Below are 24,963 nucleotides of genomic sequence, written 5' to 3' on the forward strand. Positions count from 1 at the left end.
GATTCCAGCCCCTAAAGGGTGAAATACTGTTTGTAGGTGCTATACAGTAAATGTGATTTACCATCATTTGCCTTCCGGATTTTAAGTGCACTGTCTGCATGATACCAGCTGTGAAATTGCACAATAAGCCATAATTAAACAAGCAGAGAAAATAAACAGAAGTAGTTAGGTGTGATTTGGAATAGGGAGACCCACAACAAGGTGCCTTTTAAAGCTTTATTAGCCCAAAGCACAAAAAAAAACCGTATATCCAGGTAACCTCTGTTTTCAATGACTCCAAAGGCATGATTTCGAACACACTGCTGAAGACTCAAGACTACTTAACAATAACACTACTAGCATGAATTATGGGTGTCCACTCAACCACAACATGCTATTGGTGTTTTTAGATGCTCTTTTCCAATAGTGAAACTAATTAAAAAGTTAATTTTCATCTCACATGACTTTCAGTGTCAGATACATGTCTCTTCCTATTGAATTGTTTTTCTTAGTTGGTTGATTTCCCCCATAGTCAATTTTCTTTTAGGTAGGTATCCAGAAGCAAACAGAAACACTTTTAAAAGCATAACCCTAAATAACTTCTCTATCTGCACAGCACTCCACTACAACTTATTTATATACTACTGAGACAAAGCATTTTGCCTTTTGAGCATTTCCCCAGGTGCTTCTTTTATTACTCTGGAGTTGAGGTGGATGCTGGTATCAGCTTTGGTTTAGCTGCCTGAGGAAGAGAAATTTCAGGTATCTTTTCACCATGTTTGTACACACTCACAGTGACATCTATTTTTTCTCCACCATATTTGTTCTTAACATTCATGCTATATTTTCCTGAATCCTCAGAGGTCACCCCTTTGATGGATAAGCTGACATACTTCCCTTGTTCCACTTTGACCACAAAGTGTTCATTGATCTCAATGTCCTTGTCATTCTTGAACCAGACAACTTCTGGGTCAGGATTTCCAAATACAGTACAAGTCAAATTCAGAGTCTTTTAAAGAGAATGAGTGAAAAGGAAAGAAGATAGAAAAAGATTAGTCAGGATATCAGTTAAAAACATTTCTGTTTACTAAATTATTTCAATTCAAACTATCCTGATTGGTGAGAACCTACTATAGAGTTGATCACAGACTCCTGAACATGCTTTACCATTTCTTCCCACCCCTGCACATCTAGATTTCTACCTCTTGCTCTGGGAACAGTATACAAATCAATACTAACATTGCCTCTGGAAAGGCCTTAGCAATCAACAGCCCTATGACTCCACATACTATACTTGTGACTTGTAAATTCCCTAAACAAAATACCTATTCCTATCTCCATCATATCTCCATTTTCTCTCTCTCTCTCTCTCTCTCTCTCTCTCTCTCTCTCTCTCTGTCCTCCTCTCTCTTCTCCTCTTCATCCTGCTCCTCCTCCTCCTGTCCCTCCTTCTCCTTCTCTTATTCTTCTTCTTCTTCTTCCCCTCTCTTACTCTTTCCCTTTTTCCCTCTTTCCCTCTCTCTCTTTTGCCGTGGTGTTCCTTTGAATGTCTGCTGAACCCCCTAGAACACCTTAGGTTAAGCTGTCATATATACCTAGGAATGGCAGTCACCAGGCCACAGTTTTTGAAGTACTCTTGTTATACAGTAACAAGGAAGAGAAGGTGGATTGTCTTTGCTATCTAAGTCATTTTCATGTATTCAGAACGGCAAATGAACTCCCTCTGATTGCACAAAAATTATCATTCTTACCTTGCCTTCCATTATAGTTACCACATCAGGCAACCCACCAATCACCTTGCCACGATCTATAAGATTGAAAAAAAGCAATTATCCAAATGTCATGAGCAAAAATGCTTAAGATTCAACACAAATTCATGCATATGTTAAAATATTGATCTTTAATCAGTGCTAACACAGACTAATAATTAGCCATTGCTGTCATTTGAAATGTACTTACTTTTCTCTGCAAATGCAGCTGCCCTAAAAATTCATGGGGAGGAGAAGAGAAGAAAGTTTAAAAAAAAGGTAGTATATTGACAAAGAAAATGAATCTTTTATTTATGGAGTTTGAGGAAAATGTGAAATTATAATTAAAAGAGGTGGAATTAAACCTTTTATGATAATACTTTTCTCAACTCATTGACAAAAATAAATTATCCCTTTCCTGATAACTGCCACATCCTGGATTGGGGACTTGAAAGCTTTGTCTACCTGATACCAAAGCCACCAGGTGGAAAGTAGAAAAACTCAACCAATTGTTTTATTAACAAAATAATAACTTACATTTGGGAAGCAATTTATAGTTAACAAAGTGCTTTATGTGCATTATCTCAGCTGGTCCTCACAGAAACCCTTTGATATGGGTAGGTAATGTAAATCTTAATATCCCCATTTTATGGATAAGAAAACTGGGGCTCACGCAGTTGAAATACCCACAGTTGGCAAGTGGCAGAATTAGGCTTCAGATTAGGTGCTCTGACACCAAAGCCACTATTCCTTCCTCTACCCCACTGAAGATCTTAGCAGAATACAGCTTCAACTGTCCTCTACTCAAGACTGACTAGAGGATCTTGCTTGCTTTGCAGTCATGAAGGCCTCAACAAATTCTCTGATTCCAAAAGATTGCTCACTCAAACATTTTATCTTTCATTATTTGTTTTAAATTTAGAGCCTATATCCTGAGGAACCTCTTAAAATAGAATAACCCCTCCCTCTTCTCACTCCATTCCCTTCCCTGGGGAAACATTTCCCCCTACTAGCCTTTTTTAAAAAATACTAATTTTGAATGTGAATTTCCATAACCCTAAATTCTTAAATGCATTTTTACTTTAATGGGATTTCTCTCCTACTGTATGATAAATCACTGATGTATTTTTCCTTTGCTATCTCCATCCTACAGGCTTTCAAACCCTAGACATTCATAGGTATCAACACAAAAAGTAAATTTGACTGAGGGTGAGTGGGTACCAGGGGTTGGAGGAACTAATCTTGTGCCATATTCATAAACCATGCAAATCTTACTTGAGTTGTTGGAATTCTGCAAATGCTTCATCAAAAGCTGGAAAGAAATATTTCATCTATTAATGAATTGTTTCAATGTTATATTCTCTCTTCAAAGGTACCTAAAATCTTAATTTTCCTTTTTTAGTCAAATAACAAATGAACAAAAGAGTTAAATAAAGTTAATTTTATCTGTGCAAGATCCCAAATTGGTGCTTACATAAATGTCCTGGTGAACTGACAAAGTATTTAAGCATAGATTGCATTTATAAACTGATTTATTTGAGTATATGAGAAGGTTTACAAATTGCTTTAAAATATTATCTCATTTGATCTTTATCCTTACCAGTGTTACGGATATCATTATCTCCATTTTGTGAATAAGGAATTTGTGTATAGCTCAAGAAAATTAAATAATTTTCCTTGTAGTCATACAGGTAGTAAGTCAAAAGCAAGATCTGAACACTGGTCTCTCAACTCCAATTCAAGGCTGCCCCTCATTTGGTCCTAACTAAGCCACTAAATATGCAGTTATAATATGTTGAGTAATTTTAACATCTTACCTTGTCCAGAGAGATCAAGTGTCCTTTGATGGTTATCTTTGCCATCAAATATCTCAAATGTATATTTCCCTTTATCCTTTTCAGTAGGCTCACAGATCTGCATCCAGGCCATCTCTTCACTACCCCCAATTCTCATATGCTCACTGGAAGAAATCTTCGCATCTCTTCAGAAATGAATAGAAATACATCTTCATGTTTCATGCCCATGTTATAGACAACTGTTCTATATGGTGTCATATGCAAAATAGCTTCAGAAGAAAAGCAAGTTCTTCTAAGCTATTACAAATTCAACCAGATAGTTTGCCTCATTGCAGGGTACAGAGAGAAAAGGAGGATTTGACCTCTAATTTCACCAGTGTAGGGAATTCCTACAATAGAAATTCCTTCCATCAATGATGATAAGCAACTTAGGGTCTTAGAGATTTACTTGGCTTAAGTGACTTCCTGAGTGTCACCCAATTACTATATGTCAGAGGCAAAACTTAAATATAGATCTTCCTGGTGCCAAGGAGAGCCCTCTATTCGTTATATCAGGCACGGTTTCATTATCCTTCATAATAATCAACGAATTAGGGATTATTTTTGAATCTTTTTGAAAAGCTTATATAATAATTTAATATATGTTGTGTAATGAGAGTAATACACCATGAATTTATATATATATGTAAATGTACATATAAAAGATATGCATACATATGTACATATACACATCAAAGTGTTGCAGAGCTTACCTTCTGTGAGTTTATATCTAAGTTAGAAAAACCAGCTTAACACATCTGATATTTCTTAAATATAGTTATATTGGCAGATGCAACAAGTTTACTGTCTTTTTTAATTTTTAAAAAATATAATAGAGTTCCCATCCTATGGAGGGAGGTATAATGGCTAGAGAAGAATTTAAAAGAAGTATGTATCCTTCTATTCTTGGTTTGAGAACAAGTTTAGATGATCTTTTAGCCAAAGTTATAATAAAGACATGAAATATTTTTATAAACAGTGTTAATCAGAACTAGTGTGCAAAGTGGTATGGAGTCAGAAAAAATATATATTAAACAATATTAAAATTTGGTATCAAAGATAAGCTTATCATTTATATATAATATTCTCATCGTTAGGATTTGAAATTAACCACAGCCTCATACTTTTTTTTAGTAATTATTGAAATCTGTATTTCATGATACTAGCCCATATTACAACATCTACATGGACATCAAAGTTAAGCTATATCTATTTCACCATTTTGTTAGAAATCATAGCGATGACGTCCCATCTCTATATAGAATGTTGAGGTTTAGCTAGTACTTTAAGATTTACAATGTGTTTCCTTGTGAAAATCAAATCAATAAGGTGTATTGGCTTCCACAGGGTCACACAGGTTGTGAATGTCAATGCTAGATTTTTAACATAAGTTTTTGATTTTAAGTGTAAGGCCCACCAGGCTCATTCATTTATTCAACAACAACAAAAACAACAACAATTTAGGCTCCTATTAAATTGCAAGACATTGTGCTACACTCTGTAATACAAAAGTAGATAGGACACAAACTTTGTTTTTAAGAAATTTATCCTCTAATAGAATAGAATACTCTAGTACCTTCCTTGCTAGAGATGGTGAAGTTACCTCCTCATTAGCTAAGCATCCTCTATTGAAGAATGAAAATGTAATATACTATCACTTGTGATCTCTTTCCTGAAATCTTCTCCTTTTTAGCCTTAAAAAACTGTTTAACTGTATTAGCTGCCATTCACAAGCATTATTGTAGTTTCCCAGTTCTACCAATACACCAGACACATTTCTTTCCAATTTACCATTCATTCATTCAGCAGGCAAGCAAGCAAGCATTTACTAATAATGTGTATATAGATAGATATTAATAGCCTATATAATAGCCCAAGAATGATCAGGCATTAGATACAGTGTGGTATATAATGCTTGGAGAGCTAGAGTCAGGAAGACCTGGGTTCAAATTCCACTTCATACATGAATTAGCTATATGTCTCTAGACAAGACACTTAATCTCTCTGAGTCTGTTCCATCATCTATAAAATGAGTTGTACTCAATGACCTTTAACATCTCTACTACCTTTAATGCTATGAACCTATGAATTCAACAAGCATTCATTAAGCATCCATTATATTAAGAGTTTTGCTAGGCACTCAGTATACAAAAAAATGAAATAGTTTCAACTTTCTACTTCAGGAAAACAACATGTACACAAATAACTAAGTATAAAATATATGCAAAGTAAATACAAAGCAATTTTCTATTTCCAGGGAGTGATGATTGGGGAGGTCAGGAATGACTTCATATAGAAGGTGGGATTCAAGATGAGTTATGACAAGAGCTATGACTCTTACAGGAGACAGCTAGGTGACTCAGTGGATAAAGTACTGGGCCTGGAGTCAGGAAAACCTGATTTCAAATCCAGCCTTAGACACTACAAAGTGTGTGACCCAGGCAAGTCACTTTTTCGCCTTAATACACTGAAGAAGGAAATGGCAAACTACTCCAGTATCTTTGCCAAGAAAATCCAATGGACAGTATTAGCATGCTATAGTCCATAGGGTCCCAAACAGACAAACATGACTGAATGACTGGACAACTGAACAACATGGCTTTTACATGTAGGGGTCACCTGGTGAATGGAGGACATCACAAGGAGATGTTGTGACGTGAGGTGAGTGAATGTTCACTTCATTCTAAAAGCATGTGGGATATCCCTAGGATAACCTATTTGTCTCAGATACAAAGAGAAAATCAGATGTAATAGAACAGTTTTCTATTCATAGTTTTCAGGACTTCCCAGGGATTGAATCTTACAAACAGAATTCAATATGCATCTGCTTTGCCAATTGATCCCAATTTGGCAGAAGATGCTAGGATGTATACAGTTACACATAGAACTCACACAAAATAAATTTATGATTTGGTAAGGAAATGTATGTCTTCTACTTGTTTACACTTGGATATTTAATTGGGCTTAGCAAGAATTTAATCACAATTCAGGACAGAAATGAGTTATTGAAAAGAGTTTAAGTGGTAAACTATCATTTGTTCCCTAAAGGAGAAGTTTTTTTTGTCCCCTGCCCCAGAATAATGCAAGAAGTTTTCTATTTCTAACATTAATGATCATGGGCTTTCTTTGCTTCCACAACTTTGTCCAAACTAATGGTACCAGGGTCAACTGCAATTTCTGGTTCAAAAAGAATGGATGCATACATACAGGTGTGAGTACATATATGTATTCATATACAGATGTCTATGTATACACATAGACATATACATATATAGACATATAGATATAGGTGGCTTGGTTAATTCAGCTTCCAAAGCAGACACAAGTATTTTGATGAGGCGAGGATTTCAGTGTTAGCTGCCCCAAATTCATAAGGGTCTCAGCTCTGCCTATCCGGACTAACTAGATAGTGTGATGGAAATGATGTTCCATTTCCTTCTGTGCAATGCCTGGATATTGCTCTGGGACTTGTAATGTGGTCCCTGCTCTGCTGGAGAAGGAGATGATTTCAATCATGCCTGGGGATTTTCATCTTATTCTACATACTGAGCCAATGACAGTATGAAATACAAGGATTGCCTAAGCCCCCTGTGTTCAAGGTAAGGCTGGTCAGAGGTTCATTTAAAGGAAGAACCAACTACTTTGGGCTGCTTTATTTCATTGCCTCACTCTGAGACATTCTCAGGCTGTAAGATTCTCTTGCTTATCTGACTTATTTTGAATAGATCCCAGGGCCAATCTACATCCCCAAATGCACTCTGCTATTGGCCTCTACAGATTTTTTTCAGTTAATACGGCTGTTCTTTTGTGTGTGTGTCTAATATTCTAGAACTCCCTCAGCGAGGGACAGATAAGGGTTGGGGGAAATGCTTTCAAACTTTAAGCTGACATACTCAAAAGCATAGGGGAAAAGTTAATAGAGCTTCCATTTTATCAGTCACATCTAACATAGCTTTGTTTGAAAGGTGAAACTCATTTGACCCGCAAATTCACCTAACAAATGCTTTTGGAAGAGCTGATAAGTCAATTATTTGAGACACTTGTCTTCAGTTTAACATATATCCTATCTCAACAGGATCTCTTCTACTCACAGAATTAGTAAATTGCAAGTATTGAAAAATTATTTTTCCTGTGCATTTGTGTGGAGAAAATGTTGTTCTGAATGGATATTCATTAATATAGCAAAACATTACTGATTTGAAATAAATGTATATATGAAGTCACTTAATGAGACATAAAATTATAATAAAAATAGCATTTATATTTATATTTATATAATAATAATATTAGCATTCCCACTTATACAGCACGTCAGGTTTTCAAAGCACTTTAGAAAATGCCCATTTGATCTTCATAACACTGGGAGGTAGGTGTTATTATTACTTTTATTTTACAGATGAAGAAACTGAGGCAGACAAAAGTTAAGTAACTTGCTTAGGGTTACATAGCTAGTCTCAAAAGCCAAATATGAAATTAGGTCTACCATGGCACCTAATTGGCCTCAGAGGTTCCAACCAATGAGCTGACTGAAAAAAAAACTGAATTGCATACTATCAAAAGCTCTTTCTGTGGCGAATGCATCTCCAAACTATCTTTTGGCTACCACTACTGGCTGTAATGCAATCTTGGTCAGGTGAAAACAACAGTTAGATACCTTAACTATTCCTAGAAAAGGTTCAGATAATCAAAGTGACTTGCCCAACATCACACAATTTTGAATCCATTCTAATCTCACTATTCCTTCCCACTATACCATACTACATCTAAATAGAACTAATTTCTTTGATTTTTTTTGCCTGTCAGGTTAGAAATATCATCTCTTGAAATCAGGGTGAAATTTACTACACTCAAGTACACAAGTCCAAAACTATATAACTATCCTCAGACATAAGATGGAAATGTCTGGCCCAGCACACACAGAGTAGAAACAAATCTAGGAGTCCTCAGAAACTTACTCCAAGTCAAGTATGATTTAAAAGGGTGTTGTTGTTTTAAGTGGATGTGAGATGTTAACAGGTATGTGATTCTGAAGAGTTTGGAATGGATCCTTTGACTGTTCTCAGAAATAGTCAAGCCTTTGCAAGGCTTGACTTAGGAAGGATATAGAGAAACTGGAGTGAGAACAAAGAGCAGTGACTTCAGGGAATGAAAAGACCAGAATCTTTCTTTTAAGGAAAGGAGGAGAGGTCAAAGGGGATGAGGTAATAATTGTTTTTAGACAAGATATCTCGAGATGCATCTGTTGTAGAAGTCCTCAAAAATGTGATTGATTTTTGCCATCTAATTCACAGAATCTTGGGACAAATATGATAGGGTTGACAGAGCACTAGACAAAGTCAGACAGACCTGAGTTTAAATCTCATCTCATATTCTTACTATCTATGTGAACCTAGGCAAGTCAAATCTCCTTGGTCTTCAGTACCTGTGTCTGTAAAATGAAAGCTATAGACTGAATGGCCCCTTACAACTTGAAATCTATAATTATATGTGCCTATTGGCATACTGATTGTCCTTCTCTGAAACTAGTTTATGTGTCCTTCCTAAATGTAACACCAAGAAATAATACTCGAAATGATAATTCACCGTGGCAGAAGTCTTTCTGGCAAGTCAGTGCCTTAGGAGAAACTAAACCACTCAACTGACCTGTCAGTTGCCGACTGGTAGCAATAACTGAGTCCTTCTCCTAGTGTCAAAGTATCATTTAAAATGGCAAAGGGCAAGGTAGTGAAGTCACAGACACAGTTCTAGCCTTACTAATTTCCTTATAATCTGTCACCTTCCTACCTCTTCAATTTTCTTACTTTATTCCTTTCTATGTACTCTACTATCCAGAAACACTGACTTTGATGTTTCTCTTACATGATGCGCTACACTCCATCTCTAAACTACATGCCTTTTCACTAGCTGTCCTTCATGCCTGGGATATTCTCCCTCCTCACCTCTACCTTCTGGCTTCTCTGGCTTCTTTCAAGACTGGGCCGAAAACCTACCTTCTGAACGAGACTTTTTCCACCCCGTCTCCTCCTCCCTGCTAGTACCTTCCCTCTGAGATTATTTCCAATTTACTATAAGTATATCTATCTACATCTATATCTAGACTGATAGCAACATATATGTATGTAAGCGTCTGGGTTGTATGTAGTTATTTGCATATTGTCTCCCCCATTAGATTGTGAGTTCACTGAGAACAGGACCTATGGGGGCCTTTCTTTGTGTCCCAAATTTTTAGCACAGTGGCTAACATATAAATGTTTAATAAATACTGATTAACTAATTGCCTAAAATGCCAAGAAGGTCTGATGAGGAGAGTTATGGGAGAGATCACTGCCTCCCATTCTCCCCATGGGTAGCTAACAACTGCCTCCTCACCTCACCTCACAAATTATCAGAACACCTACCCCCTTGCTGATCCTCCAAAAGAAACTAAAGTAGAGAACCCTTGGCCAAAGCCATGTACAACAGAACATTGTACATTCTCATCGCAGCTAATCAAAATGCCAATTGGTATTCTAGGTCTGATGCATACATAGTCAAAGTGAAAGCTCCGTTAGTTACAATGCCTATATTATTTACTCATTCTTTTTCTTCTATGAGGTCTCAGCAAAACACTCATGCTCTTTTTAGTGACCAATTCTATACTAAGCTCTGGATTGTCAATAACAGGTGAGCAATTCTGAGGTGTAGCCATTTCTGGATGATATATTAATTTCACCTTTGAGCAAGACAACAAAATTCTTCTTCAGAGGCACATTTTTGCTGAGTTTCCTCATTGTTCCCTTCTAACTCATTCAGAATACACTTCTAATCCAAGTCTTAAAGTGGCATTTTCAACATTCCTTGACATATTACTCAGCATTTTAAACCAAAGAACAATTGTCCTTGCTTGCGTTAGCATTTCACAAAATTCTCATCATGCTCTATTGATTTAATGTCACACATTAACGAAAAACATTCTAGTTTCTGTGTAGTGCACCTTCAACAATCACATTTCACTGGCATCCCTGGTTTTTTAAGGTAGTGTACATGTAGTCTGACAAGGAAGAGTCTGTTTTGAGGGAAAGAAGGATCTCACATTATTTGTTAATTTGTATGTGTTATACAAATAATTGTATTTGTTAATTTCCTCTTTCATGAAATTAGTTTAACAGTTTAAATAAACAAGTAAGCAAACCAAAACACACACAATGTCAGGGAAATATTTTAACATATTAACAAAGCTTAGTGGACTGCCCCAGGTGTTAGTACTCTTAATTTCATTAGATTATTTTGTATTTACGTATTTTATTATAATTCTTTGGACCTGTCAAATGGAAAACATATCTTAAAAATAAAAACACAGAACACAAACATCTCAAATTTGCACCACTTAGAGATTTACAAACATTATCACTGTATATAATATACACATACAGGTCTATATGTACACATTCAAATTATTCAACGATTTGATGATTTGGGAATGTTCAAAAGACATTATTAATACAATTTAACACTTGCCAAAAACATCACAAAACAATTTTAATCATCCAGCATATAGAGAAGAAGCTTTGACCTAATTTTTTTATTTAAAATATATAGACATTTAAGAATATCTGAGACAAAACTTTTAGTAAAGTGGTCTGGAAATACCTAGCTATCTACAATTAGCAGCTGTGCTATTTGTTTTGTTTTATTTTTTAACTACTACTAATATGAAAGTCAACACTATGTAAAGGACATTTCACATGTGTATTACTTTGTAGATTTGCTTGTACTTACATGTTTACATTTTTAGTTCTTTATCCCCATCCCCAGATAGATTATAAACTCTGTGTGCATGGGAACTATCTTATTTTTGTCCCTAAAGTCAAGCACAGTGCCTGGCACCCAGGAGATATGGAAACACAGCACTGTGTTATAAAAACACACTACTGTTACATATTTGTTCTATAAACACAATAGATTGAATGTTTATTCAATCAAAAACTTTTAATTGCCTACTCTATGTCTAGCACTGACTGTTATAGGCATTGGGGATATGAAGACAGAAATAAAAGGGTCTCTGCTCTCAAGGAATTTACATTCTCCTGGGGGAATTCCATTCTAGTCCATCCCATTCCATTATTCTATAGGCATTTATTAAACACCTATTCTATTCTAGTCACTATGCTACCTATATGTGTATATATGTGTATACACATGTATATGCATATATTCATACATGAATATATTCATATAAGTGTATATATTATATTTATATGCTTTGTGTGTGTATGTATAATTTCCAAGTAGTTGGGATTGGATGAGGAAAGGATTCACAAAGGATGTGAATTAATTTTATATGATTCTTCCCTTTGAAAGAAAGAGGACTGGTGCGTGAGCAAGGCCATGTGCATAACTGAATACCCTAGGATATCCTCCCAAGCTTCCCTGAGTAACTCTGTGAACCCACAAGTAACTTTATTTGTGTCTTCTCAGACCACACAGCAGATGTTACAGTCGACCTTAGTACTGCCAACTCTTTCCCACAGCATTTGCTGTGTCCACTTCTCACTTCATGTTTATCCTATAGTACATTACACAGTTAGTTAAATATTCGAGCATAGGAACTACCAAGTGGTCAGTAAGGTCATTAAGGAGTATGAACCCTGTTTCATAAGCCTTCTAATGTTCAACAGTGGCTAGTACACAGAAGGAGCAGTGTCAAAATATCTAAGAATTGGCCTGCAAAAGAAGAATATTTCTTGCCCCCCGTAAGACAGGTGTCTTGTCTTGGAATATGAATGGTGTACAGAGGATTACTTTACTTCAATTGTCAGTATAAAATTGTCATTGGAGAAGAACTAAGCTAAGAACTGAAATCTGAGACCTCCCAGTGTTGCCCTGTGTTTAGCTCCCATCCTTATCACATATTGGCGATAATCCCAACTATTTATGGCCTCCAGTGTCTACCAGAGGAGTGAAAAGAGGGATAAAGGTGAAATGCATTACCTTAAATGATTTTTACATGCATAATTTTATTTGGTCAGCCCTATAATACACTACCCTACACACTTGTTGGCTCCCTTATCTTTCACTATACCTGCCCTGCTTATTTTCAGAGATGTATGATCCCCACCATTCACATTCTCTGCTCTGGAGGACCAAACCGTATAACTGATTCTACTATCTCCTTTACTGAAAAGGTACACAACTATCATGTTATATAAACTCCAATGAGCTCTGAAGCACTGCAACTTTTTTCTTCATCTGATTTCTATCATACTCCAGTAGCTATTCCTAACCTCTTCTCCCCTCAAGCCCTCTTCACACATAATCTTTCCCTTTCTCATCAGATGACATGAACTAGCTTTAGTGAGGCAATCAAAAACTGCACATGGGATAGCTAGGTGGTTCAGTAGATTGAGCTTAAGGTTTGGAGTCAAGACCTGAGTTCAGATCCAACCTCAGACACTTACTAGCTGTATGTCCCTGGGCAAGTCACTTAGCCCTGTTTGCCTCAGTTTCCTCATCTGTAAAATGATCTAGAGAAGGAAATAGCAAACCACTCCAGTATCTTTACCAAGAAAACCCTAAATGGAATCATGAAGAATCAGACATGACTGAAAAATCACTGAACAAAAAATCATGAACTCCCCATACCTAATCCTATACACCTCAAGCACTTTTATTTTCAATCATCTCTTTATTCTTTCCTCTTTTTCTTTCTTTCTTTCTTTTGTTTTTCCATCCATTTTTCTATTTCTCTTTTCTTTCTTCTTTCTTTTCTTCCTTCCTTCTGTCTTTGTCTGTGTTCTCTTTTTGTCTCTGTGTCTTTCTTTCTCTGTATCTCTCTGTTTCTGTCTACCTCTCCTCTCTGTCTCTCTTTGTGACTCTGCCTCTTTCAACCACTTGATTGAAATTATTCTTGCAAAGGTTCCTATACCCTCTTAATTGCCATATCATAGATATTTAGGATCATAGATTTGAAGCCAGAATAGACTTCAGAGATAATATAGCTAATAAATACTTGAGACTGGATATAAACTCAATGATGAGTTTTCCTGATTTCAAGCCTAGTGCTCTATCCACTGAGCCACCTAGTTTTTTAACAAAGTTTGAAAATCAACTAGACTAGAACAATGTGTAGTACAAGATGGTGGTTATGTTGAATTTTAATAAGAAATACATAAATACATTTAAATGTAAGCAATTAAACTTTTTATTTTTTAAAGTTTAACATTTATACTTCTGAAGTTATGGAAGATTAAAATCCACTAGGACTTTTGGCACACCCTGCATATACTCTTTATCTTGGTATTTAAAGGCTTTCACAACTTGGCTTCAACGTATCTTTCTCAATTTATACACACTAACTCTCCCCTCAAAAAAACTCACATGTCCTAAGTTCCAGATAAATCGAACAGCTTGCTATTCCCTGATCTCATCCTGACATCTCCTGGCTCAGTACATTCATGAAGGCTTTCTTCCATGGGTGAAACCTACTTCTTCTATCTCTCCACCTATTAAAATCCTTCTTTTCCTAAAAGATCAATCTCCTCTATTAAGTCTTCCCTGATTATCCCTAACTAAATGATCTACTCCTCTTCAAATTTCCTCATGGAACTTTGGCTGAATTTCCTTCAGCATTTTCACGCTCTACATTTTGCCATATTTTTGTTTATGTTATATCCCCCCTTATTAGATTGTAAACTCTGTGAACAGGAACTATATTTTGTTGTTGTTGTTGTTACCATTTTACCTTTGAATTCCCAGTGCTAAGTATAGAGTTTTGTATATACTAAGTACTAAAGAAAAGTACTAAATCGAATTATGCACCCTCATGAATTGAGTAAAATGTATATTTCTTCCTTAACAGGGTGAATTGGACTCATGATGGATTGTTAGAGGCTTATTGACTTCTCCATTCCTTGGCATAAATAACAACTATAGAGCAAAATATTGTGTCATATTTGATTTAGTAAAGAATATATTTCTACCCAGATGTTTTTCTTTCCTTAATATTTTAAACCATCGTTTCATGGAAGTATATACAAACTTTGCTACAGAAAATGGTTCATGTACTCTATGAGATTAATACAAGTTTGAGAGTGAAAGTTTGTAATATTTTACTAGCTAACCCTTAGGAAGGGCTCTATCTAGAGTAAATATAGTGCTATTATAGAGAGCTTCCAATATATTATCTTCTTTTTGTATTTTTCAAGTATACTATCACATACACATATGGGTTACAGCACAACTGAGTCACAGAAAAGTAAATTATTTCTCCATTTGCAATCCTGCATACTATGCACATGTTTATATGACAACACCCAAAATGGCATGGATTTTGCAGTAAGGAAATTATCATAACTACAATGCATGGGTAAATAGGATTCTTTTTAGTCTAGCACTGAACTATACTTCTCTGGGATACAAAGATGGAAAGGATTTGGGGGAGCTATGGACTTAATCTGTAGGCCTGCTGAGGACATGGTAGATGCATGAAATTAATCTGTGGGTCAGTGATACACAGATATTTGGTACATAAAACATTTGACAGCAAGTTAGACCAAGGGAAGCCCAAGTATTCATCCCTAAAATGAAACAGCAGTCTACAATTTTAATAAAATGTTCTTCCCCATGGTTTTCTGGATGACCATAGAGCAAATGGTACGAAATACAGAAATAGAAAAGAATCATCTTTAGGCAGGTATGATTTTGGTTTTTTATTTGTATTTATGGGGGTGGTGATGATAGATGTTTTAGATTAAATGTCATATATGCTTTTTTGGTATTAATCAAGCCTTGGAAACATGGCAGACTGGAAATATGAAGCATATTTTTAACTTTAATTTTGCCATTAACTTTCTAGCAGACCCCTGATAAAATCTTTAAGAAGCAGAACTTGTAATTGGCAAATTTTGTTGGTAGAATTTATCTTCAGTACTTCTACAATTCTTATGCCCTTCCTTTCTGCTGCAGTGCCCCTACTAGATGCCCAATGTCCACTCCCCCTTCTTCCTTGGCCATATAATAAAATATTCACACCAAAGTGTAAATATTGGCTAACAGTCTTCCCAGGAGTGTTGGCATTTTAACAAAGGACAAAGGTAATATGGAACTTCAGGAATCAGCAGAATTACCTGGGGAGAAATATTTGTAGGAGCAGGAACCCCTCCCTAGTACTCCTGTACAAACTGCAGAATTTCAAGAGGCCTCAGAGATAATCTAGCTCAACATATAGGTGACTAAGAATTTCCCATACATATACATAATTCCTTCAAATGCTTTGTGCAGAATCCTTGCAGTAAATATATGATAGCATTACTTAAGCTTAAGCATTGTTGCATTGTAGCTTAATTTGGGTGGCTGCTTCTACTATGTGACAAACCTTTCCTGATTCCCTCTCCCCTTACCAGATGCTAGCAGCTTCATCAACTAGTGATCAACATGTCACTGTTGACTCTACCTGCTCATGAGGTCAATCATGATTATGAGGATAGAGAATTAGAATTAATGTTGATAAATCCACCTGGAATAATGCATAAATCCATGAAAAGAATACCCTGCCGGCATGCTGAATTCCTAAGAGTCACAAAGGAAACAGGGAATCATTCTACAAAAGACCTTGCTCCTAGGCACATACCATTAATGCTATTTGATGAAGATGAAAAAAATTCTATCAAAGACAATCAGCACTTCTGTTTTAAGCAACAATTCTAGGCTATAATACGTACAATGAAAGAGTAAAGGGAACTGTGAGAATAACTGTAGAAAGTTAGAGTATTTGTGGCAGCCTAAAATAATACATGTACAAGGTGTCAACACTCTAAGAGACAGACTTGTGAGACTGAAAATACCACAGAAGTCATACTTAAAACAAACAAATGAACAAATAATAAACTTTAGTACCCATCAATGCAGTTACTTCCGCAATGGTACAGAGCACAAAGCATCCATAATTTCTCATCCTATACATTGCTCTTATAAATCTTCCTTAGAGAAACCACCTCACCTCTAGGTCTTTTAACCCAAGTATTACAAACTTGGGCTCTCCAACTTTTTATCCCTTTCTCTCTCCACTCAAAAGGTCTACCCCTTTTGCGGACCATGGACTTCCTAGAGAATATCTTAGGTATCATTTCTTCCATATGAGTCATTGCTAGCAATGTGCTACAGTTTAAGAGGAATTATCCAATTAACACCTGTCATAATAGGCATATTGGCAAATATACAGCATTCATCCTTCCATAAGCAACTAATAAATGCCTGTTGGTCTAAAACTTTGGGATATTCAGTTGTACATATATGTAACTTCCCAATGAAGTGTTCTCTATTCAAATACATGAACGACAAGGACACATAGAGGGTAAGTGGCATATTATACAAGGATGACATCTGGAAGTGAAACTGAATATTTCCCATTTTCAGTTCTGTGCAGTATTTACTAGTAGCAACCCTTTCCCCCATGGGCTATACTGGAACTACAGCCTATTGCTAATGTGAGATTTATGCACTCATTTACTTACTTGTGATACCAGTTCACTTTCATTTCCTCTGTAAAATATTTCATGAAACACTGCAGCCTTATCCCTTCTGGAGTACAGAGTATCTTTAATGGAGAAGCAGATGTGCCTGCAGAAAAGAACACATATTTAGACCTGGGGAAAAGAATATGAGCAGTGAAAACATTTGTGTTAGGGCCAGATTTTTCGACTGTGACACTCCAAAATTCTCATTCACAAAACAAATGGGGATTCTTGCATATTTTAAGGTTCATTCCAAAGAACATATGCATTCTTCTATGTTCAAATAAAATTCATTCATTTAGTCATTCAACAAGTGTTTACCATGTACCTCTGAGATACATGAATAACCCTGTTCTATGCATTGAAGTGTATCACAGGACCATATAATTAACAAATTGAAGAATTTCAAGGGACCTAAGATAATCTAGCTCAACACATAGGTGACTAAGAATTTCCCATACAATATCACCAGTAACAGAGCCTTTGTTTACATCTAGGAAGGGCAAAACCACTACCTCCTAAGGTGGTATGTTCCACTTTGGAATTATTCAAATAGTTAGCAAGATTTTCCTTCTATCAATCCCTTTTCCACAAGTAAGCCCTTCAAACACTTGAAAGTTATTCTACATTATCATGTCCCCTCAGAATCTTCTGTTCTTCATGTTAAATATGCTTAATTCCTTCAAATGTTTTGTGCAGAATCCTTGTAGCAAATATAAGATAGCATTTTTAAAATTTACTCATTGCATTAAATCTTAATTTGGTTAGCAGCTTCTATGATATGATAAACCTTTCCTGATGCCCTCTCCACCCACCAGATGCTAGTAGCTTCATCAAAATATTGCCTTGCACTTATTTTTATTTATATTTGCTTATATACATAATATAAATATACAAATATCTTTATTGATATACTCATAGATACATGGTATTGTTGTTAAGTCATTTTTCAGTCATATCTGACTCTTCATGACCCCATTTGGAATTTTCTTGGCAAAGATATTAGAGTGGTTTGCCATTTCCTTCTCCAGCTCATTTTATAGATGGGGAACTGAGGCAAACCAGGTTAAGTGACTTGCCCAGGGTCACACAGCTAGTAAGTTTCTGAGGCCAGATTTGAACTCAGGAAAATTAGTCTTCCTAACTTTAGGCACTCCATCCATTGTTCCACCTAAGCTGTCCCACTAATAGATATATACAAGTTGTTTCCTCCAGTAAAATATAACTTCTTTGAAAGCAAGTACCATTTAATTTTTGTCTTTGTATTTCCACCAACCTCGCACAGTACCTGGGACATAGCAGGCACTTAACAAAAACTTGTTGATATTTTCATTGTTTCAAGGGGCAAATGAAGTGGTTCAGAGGACTTGGGCTTGAATTCTAACCTTGCCTGACATGACTCTGCTTCATACTATTTTTCTGCCCAACTACACTTACATTTCCCAAATTCATCTCAACCCTTTCCTGCCTCTCTGTATCGGCTTACAATGTTTTTATTTCAGCTCTTCATTTGCTTCCCCAAATAAGTGAAAATATCCTGAAGGTCAGGGATCATGATCTATTCATATTTGTATCTCCCAATACAGAGAATTGTTCTTTACTCATCGTAAGCATTAGATAATTATTTTGACTTGAACTGGTGAAACTTGAGCTCAACTTTCATGGATGGGTGAAGTTTAGACAGTCAGAGAAGATGAAGGTGGCATTATAAGCACTAACAATGAGATGATGAAAGACAAGAAGATGGGAATATGCATGGTATGTTTGGAAGACAATGAGTTCATTTTGGGAAGTAATAGGAAATGAGGCGGAAGAGCCAAACAGTGGAGATACTAAAACTCCAGGCTGAGTTTGTACTTCATTCCCTAGGCAATAGGGAAATGAATTCTAGTTATAGCATGCAATAGAGATCAAAGCAAGTAGAGAGTTGTTAGAAAATTATGACAATTGTTTAAATGTGAGGTGACAAGTGCCTGAATTGGAGCTGTAGCTATAGGAATGGAAATAAAGTGACAGAAGGGAGGGATATGTTCAGAGATCCTGGATTAACTATTTACTACATGTGTGATTTGGGGGAGGTTAGTCATTTGACTTTGCTAAGCTATGACTTCCTCATATATAAAGTGAGGGTGAAAAGGTAAGTTTAAATGATCTCTAAATTCCCTCACAGTTCTAAATCCTATGATCACATAAAGAATCAAAAGGATTTAGTACCTGAGTCAATATAGGGAAGGTACAAAGAATGAGAAAGAAGAGGAAGAATCAAAGATGATTACAAAATTATATACCTAGGTGAGTGCTGAATGACCATCACATTGATAGAATTAAGAAAGTTAGGAATAGGTGAGTTTTGGAAGAAAGTGATGAATTTGATTTTGTTTTTAACTCTGAAGTCAAGGAAATGCATAGTGACTATTAGAGATTTAATAATGTGACTCAGACAAAAGGTGAGAACTGTAAATCTAGACTCAGATTAGTATAGCATCACAGAAGCCAACAATGTCAATGCCAAAGAAATCAAGGAGAATGAGGGCTGAGAAAAGTCTTTGGATCTGACAAAAAAGGTCATTGGTTGGTTACCCTGGAGAAAGAAGTTTCAGTAGGTGGTGAGGATGGAGGTTAGAAAGGAAAGATAGGCAGCAGGTTAAAAAAATACATTTGGATGTCAATATAAACAGCAGTACTTAGAGAATATCAAAAATATTTTGTTTTTTCCTTTTCCAAGATGGAAGAACAAATATAGATGAAGGCAAAGAGATAGAAGCCAGTGTCAAGGAATTATTAAAGGTGCTGGTGAGGGAAGATATAAGTGTGGGATAAAATTTCTTTGGGAGGAATAGAAAAGAAATAGAAAACCCAGTGATCAAGAGTAAGTCTTCCAGAAGAGGAGATACTTTTTTTTTCCTCTGGGATTAGGGACAAGATCAAAATATGTTTCTAGTCATAAAGATGAAGAAGAAAGTATGTGTGTACTCATACCAGACATCCTCAATTTTTTTTCAGTAAAGTAAGAGCTAAGGTCCTCTACCATAAGTGAGAGAGTAGAGGAAATAGAGGCTTGAAGAGAAAAGAGACTATCTGGAACATTTGCAGAAGAGATCCAATTTGGGGGAATGATTTTTTGGCCATAGGAAAAAATCAGAAAGGTGAAGGAGTTTAGGATGAAGGCAACAGTCAATTAACTGCCCAAGGAATACAGGTGAGGGAAGTTTAATGTCATTGGGGTAGGGATGGAGTTGATATATTACCTAATAATCTGGTGGAGGCTCTGAACGTCAGATCATATGGGGGGGGGTAAATAGATTTACAGAAGTGGGAGAGATGACAAAAATTGCAGAAAACACATCCATAGTTCCATTAGCTGTGCATTAATTGTTCTTATTGTTAAATCATTTCAGTTGTGTCCAACTCTTCATGATCCCATTTGGGGTTTTCTTGGTAAAGATACTGGAGTGGTTTGCCATTTTTTTTTATTTAATAGATGATGAAACTGAGGCGGGCAGGGTTAAATGATTTGCCCAGGGACATACAGCTAGTAAGTGCCTAAGTCCAGATTTGAACTCAAGAAGAGGAATCTTCCCGACTTCAAGCCCAGCACTCTATCTACTGCACTACCTAAGAATTGTATTTAAATTATAGAATCAAACAAGTTCCTATGAATCAAGTTCTTAGTTCAGATATAGTACATAAGGCTCAATTTTGGGTCACTCCATTTCAAAAAATTAATCATACCACTATAGGGTGGAGGAGAGATGCTAGAAATGTGAAAAAGATCTAGGAGTTTTAATAAACAACAAACCCAATATGGTAGGTAAAGCCAGAGGGAACACTACATAGGGGTAACCAGAGAGACACAGAGAGAACTAGGAGGTTGTGGTATCAAAGTATAATAGCAAAGAGAATGAGCAACTACACTAAATGCTAAGAAGAAGTTAATGATGATAAAAGTTAAGAAGAGGGCACTGAAATTATTTGGTAATAAGAGGACACTGCTGACTTTTGAGAGAGCAGTTTCAAAGAGTTGTCTCCCAACTGTATTTGGTGGAGGGAGGGAGGGAGAGGTAGAAGGGGGTATATAAGAACCTATTCCCATTTACCATTTAAATGGAGGGAAAAATACTTTCCTTGATCTGAAATTATAAGTGACAGAGAAAATGATGCCAGTGACCTGAGAGGTTAGATCACAGTGTAATGGAATTCCTCTATTAACCTTCCTGAACAGAGTCACATATAAAGATCTTACTATAGCCTTAAATTTGATAGAGTGTGCCCTCTTTATCTCTCTGATCAAAAAACAATCCAGAATGTTATTTTTCCTTACTCTTTCCATCCCCTCTCCCAAGAAATGTCTGGACAATGGGGAATAAATGACCTGGAATACATAAAGTTTGCTTAGGTAACAAAGAGTAAAGTCTGCCCCACCCACCTCCACTTAATTGTGACTACTTAATGCTAAACACTGAATCATTTAATATCCTGTGGTTTCTATTTCCATCTTTGTAAAATGAGAGAGTTGGGTTAGATAATCTCACAGTAGTTAATTAGACTCAGAGGATTTACAACTAGAAATTAATCAAATCCCCTCATTTTTGTAGAGGAAGAAACCAGAATCCTTAGAAGGGATGAGATTTAACAGTCATGTATATAGTAAGTAGCAGAGCTGGTATCTGAACCCAGTTCCACAGAAACTAAGCCTAGTGATCTTTCCACCACACCATACTGTCTCCCATGCTAAGACCACTCCTAATTCTAACAGGCTATGATTCTCTGATAGGTGCTTGACAAAACATATTACGTTATACATAGTAGATACTCAACACACAATTGATGAATGGATGAATGAATAAATGAAAGAATGAATGAATAAATGAATGAAATCCATGAAAATAGTAGTTTTAGGTCATTGGAAATCTGACCTAGTATATTAAGGGAATATTTTTAAAAATTTAATATAAAGGATGTATAATTGAAGTTTTAAGTACTTTTTCAGGGTATAGATTTAAACAGTGATAAGTGAACTCTGTCCATTTCCTCTGAAACAGAGGAGAGGAAAAGTAATATATATGAAACAATAAAATCCATAGATTAAGAAAATTCTAGAAAATCTCTCAACTCAATATGTATGAATGTTGCCAAGTATTCCCCTAAATGCTAATAATAAAGCCTCACATACTGAGTTAAAATGTACTCTATAGAAACATATGGGCTTCATTATAACTAGCAAATCAGTGGGTAATTAACTTTGTCAGCCACTGAGAAGAAAAAGACCACAGGATACTATTTCCTGAGTAATCAGATTGCAAGTGCCTAATTCCAAGAAACATCTTGACCATGGAAAACATTAACTAGTGAAGAGGATTTTTACTCTCTGACTTATAATCATGCAGTTGATGAAAATAAGTGAATGAAAAAGGTTCATATTTTGACATTTAGAGTTTATTGTATAAGATGAAAACAGGTTATTTTATCTATCGAGCACCCCCAAATTGCTATGACTGAAATTTTCAATGGACCAGTTTTTAAAAAGTGAATTCTTGTAGCTACTGCTAAGAATGTTTAATTCATCAGATAAGTGTAGCTTTTGTCATTTTAATCAGACCATGTGGGTGATAACCGAATCACAGATATTCAATAAAGATAATTCTTTCAACATCCAGTTTTAGGATCATTTATTTTTTAAACATCACAACTATTTTTTTCCTAGTTATCCTCTTTTTGATTGGGGAAGATTTCTTAGAATTGACATAAAAATGAAAATGCTTGTTGAGTTGGTAGTAAGGCCTATGACAGAAAGTGATGGGAATCAAACCTAGAAAGTGAGTTCCAGCTGCATAACTATAGACAAATCATTTAAATTTTTTTTGGGGGGGGGCTTAGTTTTCTCATTTGTAAAGGGGAGATCGACTAAATTATCTTTAACCATATACACACACACCCACTGCTAAAATTGTATGATACTAATGTATTACTTTGACCTCTTATATCTACTTTGCCCTGTAAATGATAATATTAACTCAAGGGTTTGATTCCTTAAGAAAATGATATACCTACTTGAATGCAACAAGCATTTATGAAGTGCTCACTAAATACCATGTAAATGATAGGGGCAATATGGTATGGTCACCAAACTATGGTGGATGGAAAGCTGGCTTCAGAATCCAGAAGACACATATTTGTTGTGTGAGAGTGGGCAAGTCATTGAAGTTCTCAGTATGCCAAGTAGCTCTCCAAGTCTCTAAGTTGCAGAATAGCTGTTGATCTGCTTTTCTAGAGAGAGTTTCTTATCAGGATCTCTCTATAGCAATGAAATCTCAGGTCTGGTCCACCCCTCCCCCCCCAAAAAAATACCAGTAAAGAAGCTGATTCTTTTTCTGGTGAAAAGAGTACAGATTAGATTGAACTATGTTGGACAAAGGTTAATTTTTATCATGACCTGCATACCATCAGGTACACAGCACAGTCTTCTGACAGTTTCTGAGGTTTATGAAATGAATAACAACTTAAGTTGATAGACATATTCAAGGTAGCTATGCAGCAGAAGATGGACAGATTGAGAAGGCAGACAAAATAGCATTATTAATATTAATAGATTATGTTTAAATTAACCCAATACAATTCTAACTATTGAAATTTATAAATGTAGAGTGTTTCACCACAATATAAAAATAATTATATAGTAATATGGCAATTACAGAGTAATTGTAAGTCTGGGTCCTGTGAACCAAGAAAAAAGGGAATATCTCAGAAAATATTGTCAAGAAAGTAGCTGTCACTGACCCAATGACGTACAGTCATCACCTCATTACCGTCATCATTCTGTATTTATGCTTCAGACAGCTTTATGCACAGTTCAACGCACAAGGCCTCTCCCAAGGGCACACACAGAACACAAAAGAATACAAACATGAATAGACAAAGAGCCACCTAAGTGACTAGACTCCCCAGACCCACATTGCTCTTCCAAGGATGATTTTCTTGACCCTCCTCCTTCCAAGACAATCATCTATATTGCTACAATCTAAAAACCAGTCAATAAATATAACCCCAGTGTCGAGTTCTCTCTCCCTGCTTCTCAAAATGTCTGACAGAAGGAAAAACTGATTCATTTCTGTCTCACATCTCAACTTCTCTTTTTCATTGATTGTGGCAAAAATATTAAAGCATTAAGAAAAATTTAGCATTCTCTAAAGAGATAGGAGACATAGAAGCTACATATATCTCTTGGATTCTGGATGCTATGCAGGAAATACTATATGCTCCTTCTAACTATAAAAAAACAGACCTAAAATCAGGAAAACTGAAAATACAAAAATGTTCTTGTGCTTTGGAAGCAATGAAAATGCCTTAAAATATCTCAATACTTTCTTGGAGTGATGTTATTGGATTTAATTTAACAAGCATGTATTATGCACCTATGATGCGAGGAGGCACTGGGTATACCAGAGACAAAAACAAAATAGTCCCTGTGTTCAAGGAGCTAACATTCTTCCACACTAGCATCTCCTGGTATTAACTACACACAAATACAATATTTGATCAAATTGCCTTTATCAGCTTATGCTAGATTATTGTTAATTGGAACACTACTAATATGTAGTGTTCTTACACACTAATATGTATGAAGTGACTTTTGTAAATCGACATTTACATAACTTACAACGTTCCACTGAAGGTGGCATTAATCATCATTACCCTTAGATATTTCAAGAGGAATCCAAGCTCAATTATCCTTTGGCTAACTTTAACATGATAAGGTTCCTTTTAAATATTAAAGAGCCACTGATTAGTGATGAAAAGAATACTCCTTTGAAACCTGAGTGGGATAAATTGCGAGAGACATTTTACTTGAGGATTTTGTTTTTGTTTTTTCTAATGTGATGATATTTCTTGGTATGTGCAAGAGTTACTACA

General features: G+C 35.8%; 1 protein-coding gene across 1 annotated transcript in view; it reads right to left on the reverse strand.

Moving 5' to 3' along the window:
• Positions 1-229: 229 nt before the first annotated feature.
• The window catches only part of MYOM2 (myomesin 2), a 153,633-nt gene continuing 128,899 nt past the window's right edge, over positions 230-24,963 (reverse strand). Inside the window, exons 31-36 of the mRNA XM_027840377.1 lie at positions 17,053-17,158; positions 3,545-3,708; positions 3,003-3,039; positions 1,939-1,961; positions 1,731-1,786; positions 230-988 (exon numbers count right to left, since the gene is read on the reverse strand). Coding sequence (XP_027696178.1) covers positions 674-988; positions 1,731-1,786; positions 1,939-1,961; positions 3,003-3,039; positions 3,545-3,708; positions 17,053-17,158 — 701 coding nt within the window. The 3' untranslated portion in view covers positions 230-673. The remainder of the gene's footprint in view (positions 989-1,730; positions 1,787-1,938; positions 1,962-3,002; positions 3,040-3,544; positions 3,709-17,052; positions 17,159-24,963) is intronic.

The sequence above is a fragment of the Vombatus ursinus genome, unplaced genomic scaffold (genome assembly GCF_900497805.2).
Source record: "Vombatus ursinus unplaced genomic scaffold, bare-nosed wombat genome assembly UNPS02014841.1, whole genome shotgun sequence".
Classification (NCBI taxonomy): domain Eukaryota; kingdom Metazoa; phylum Chordata; class Mammalia; order Diprotodontia; family Vombatidae; genus Vombatus; species Vombatus ursinus.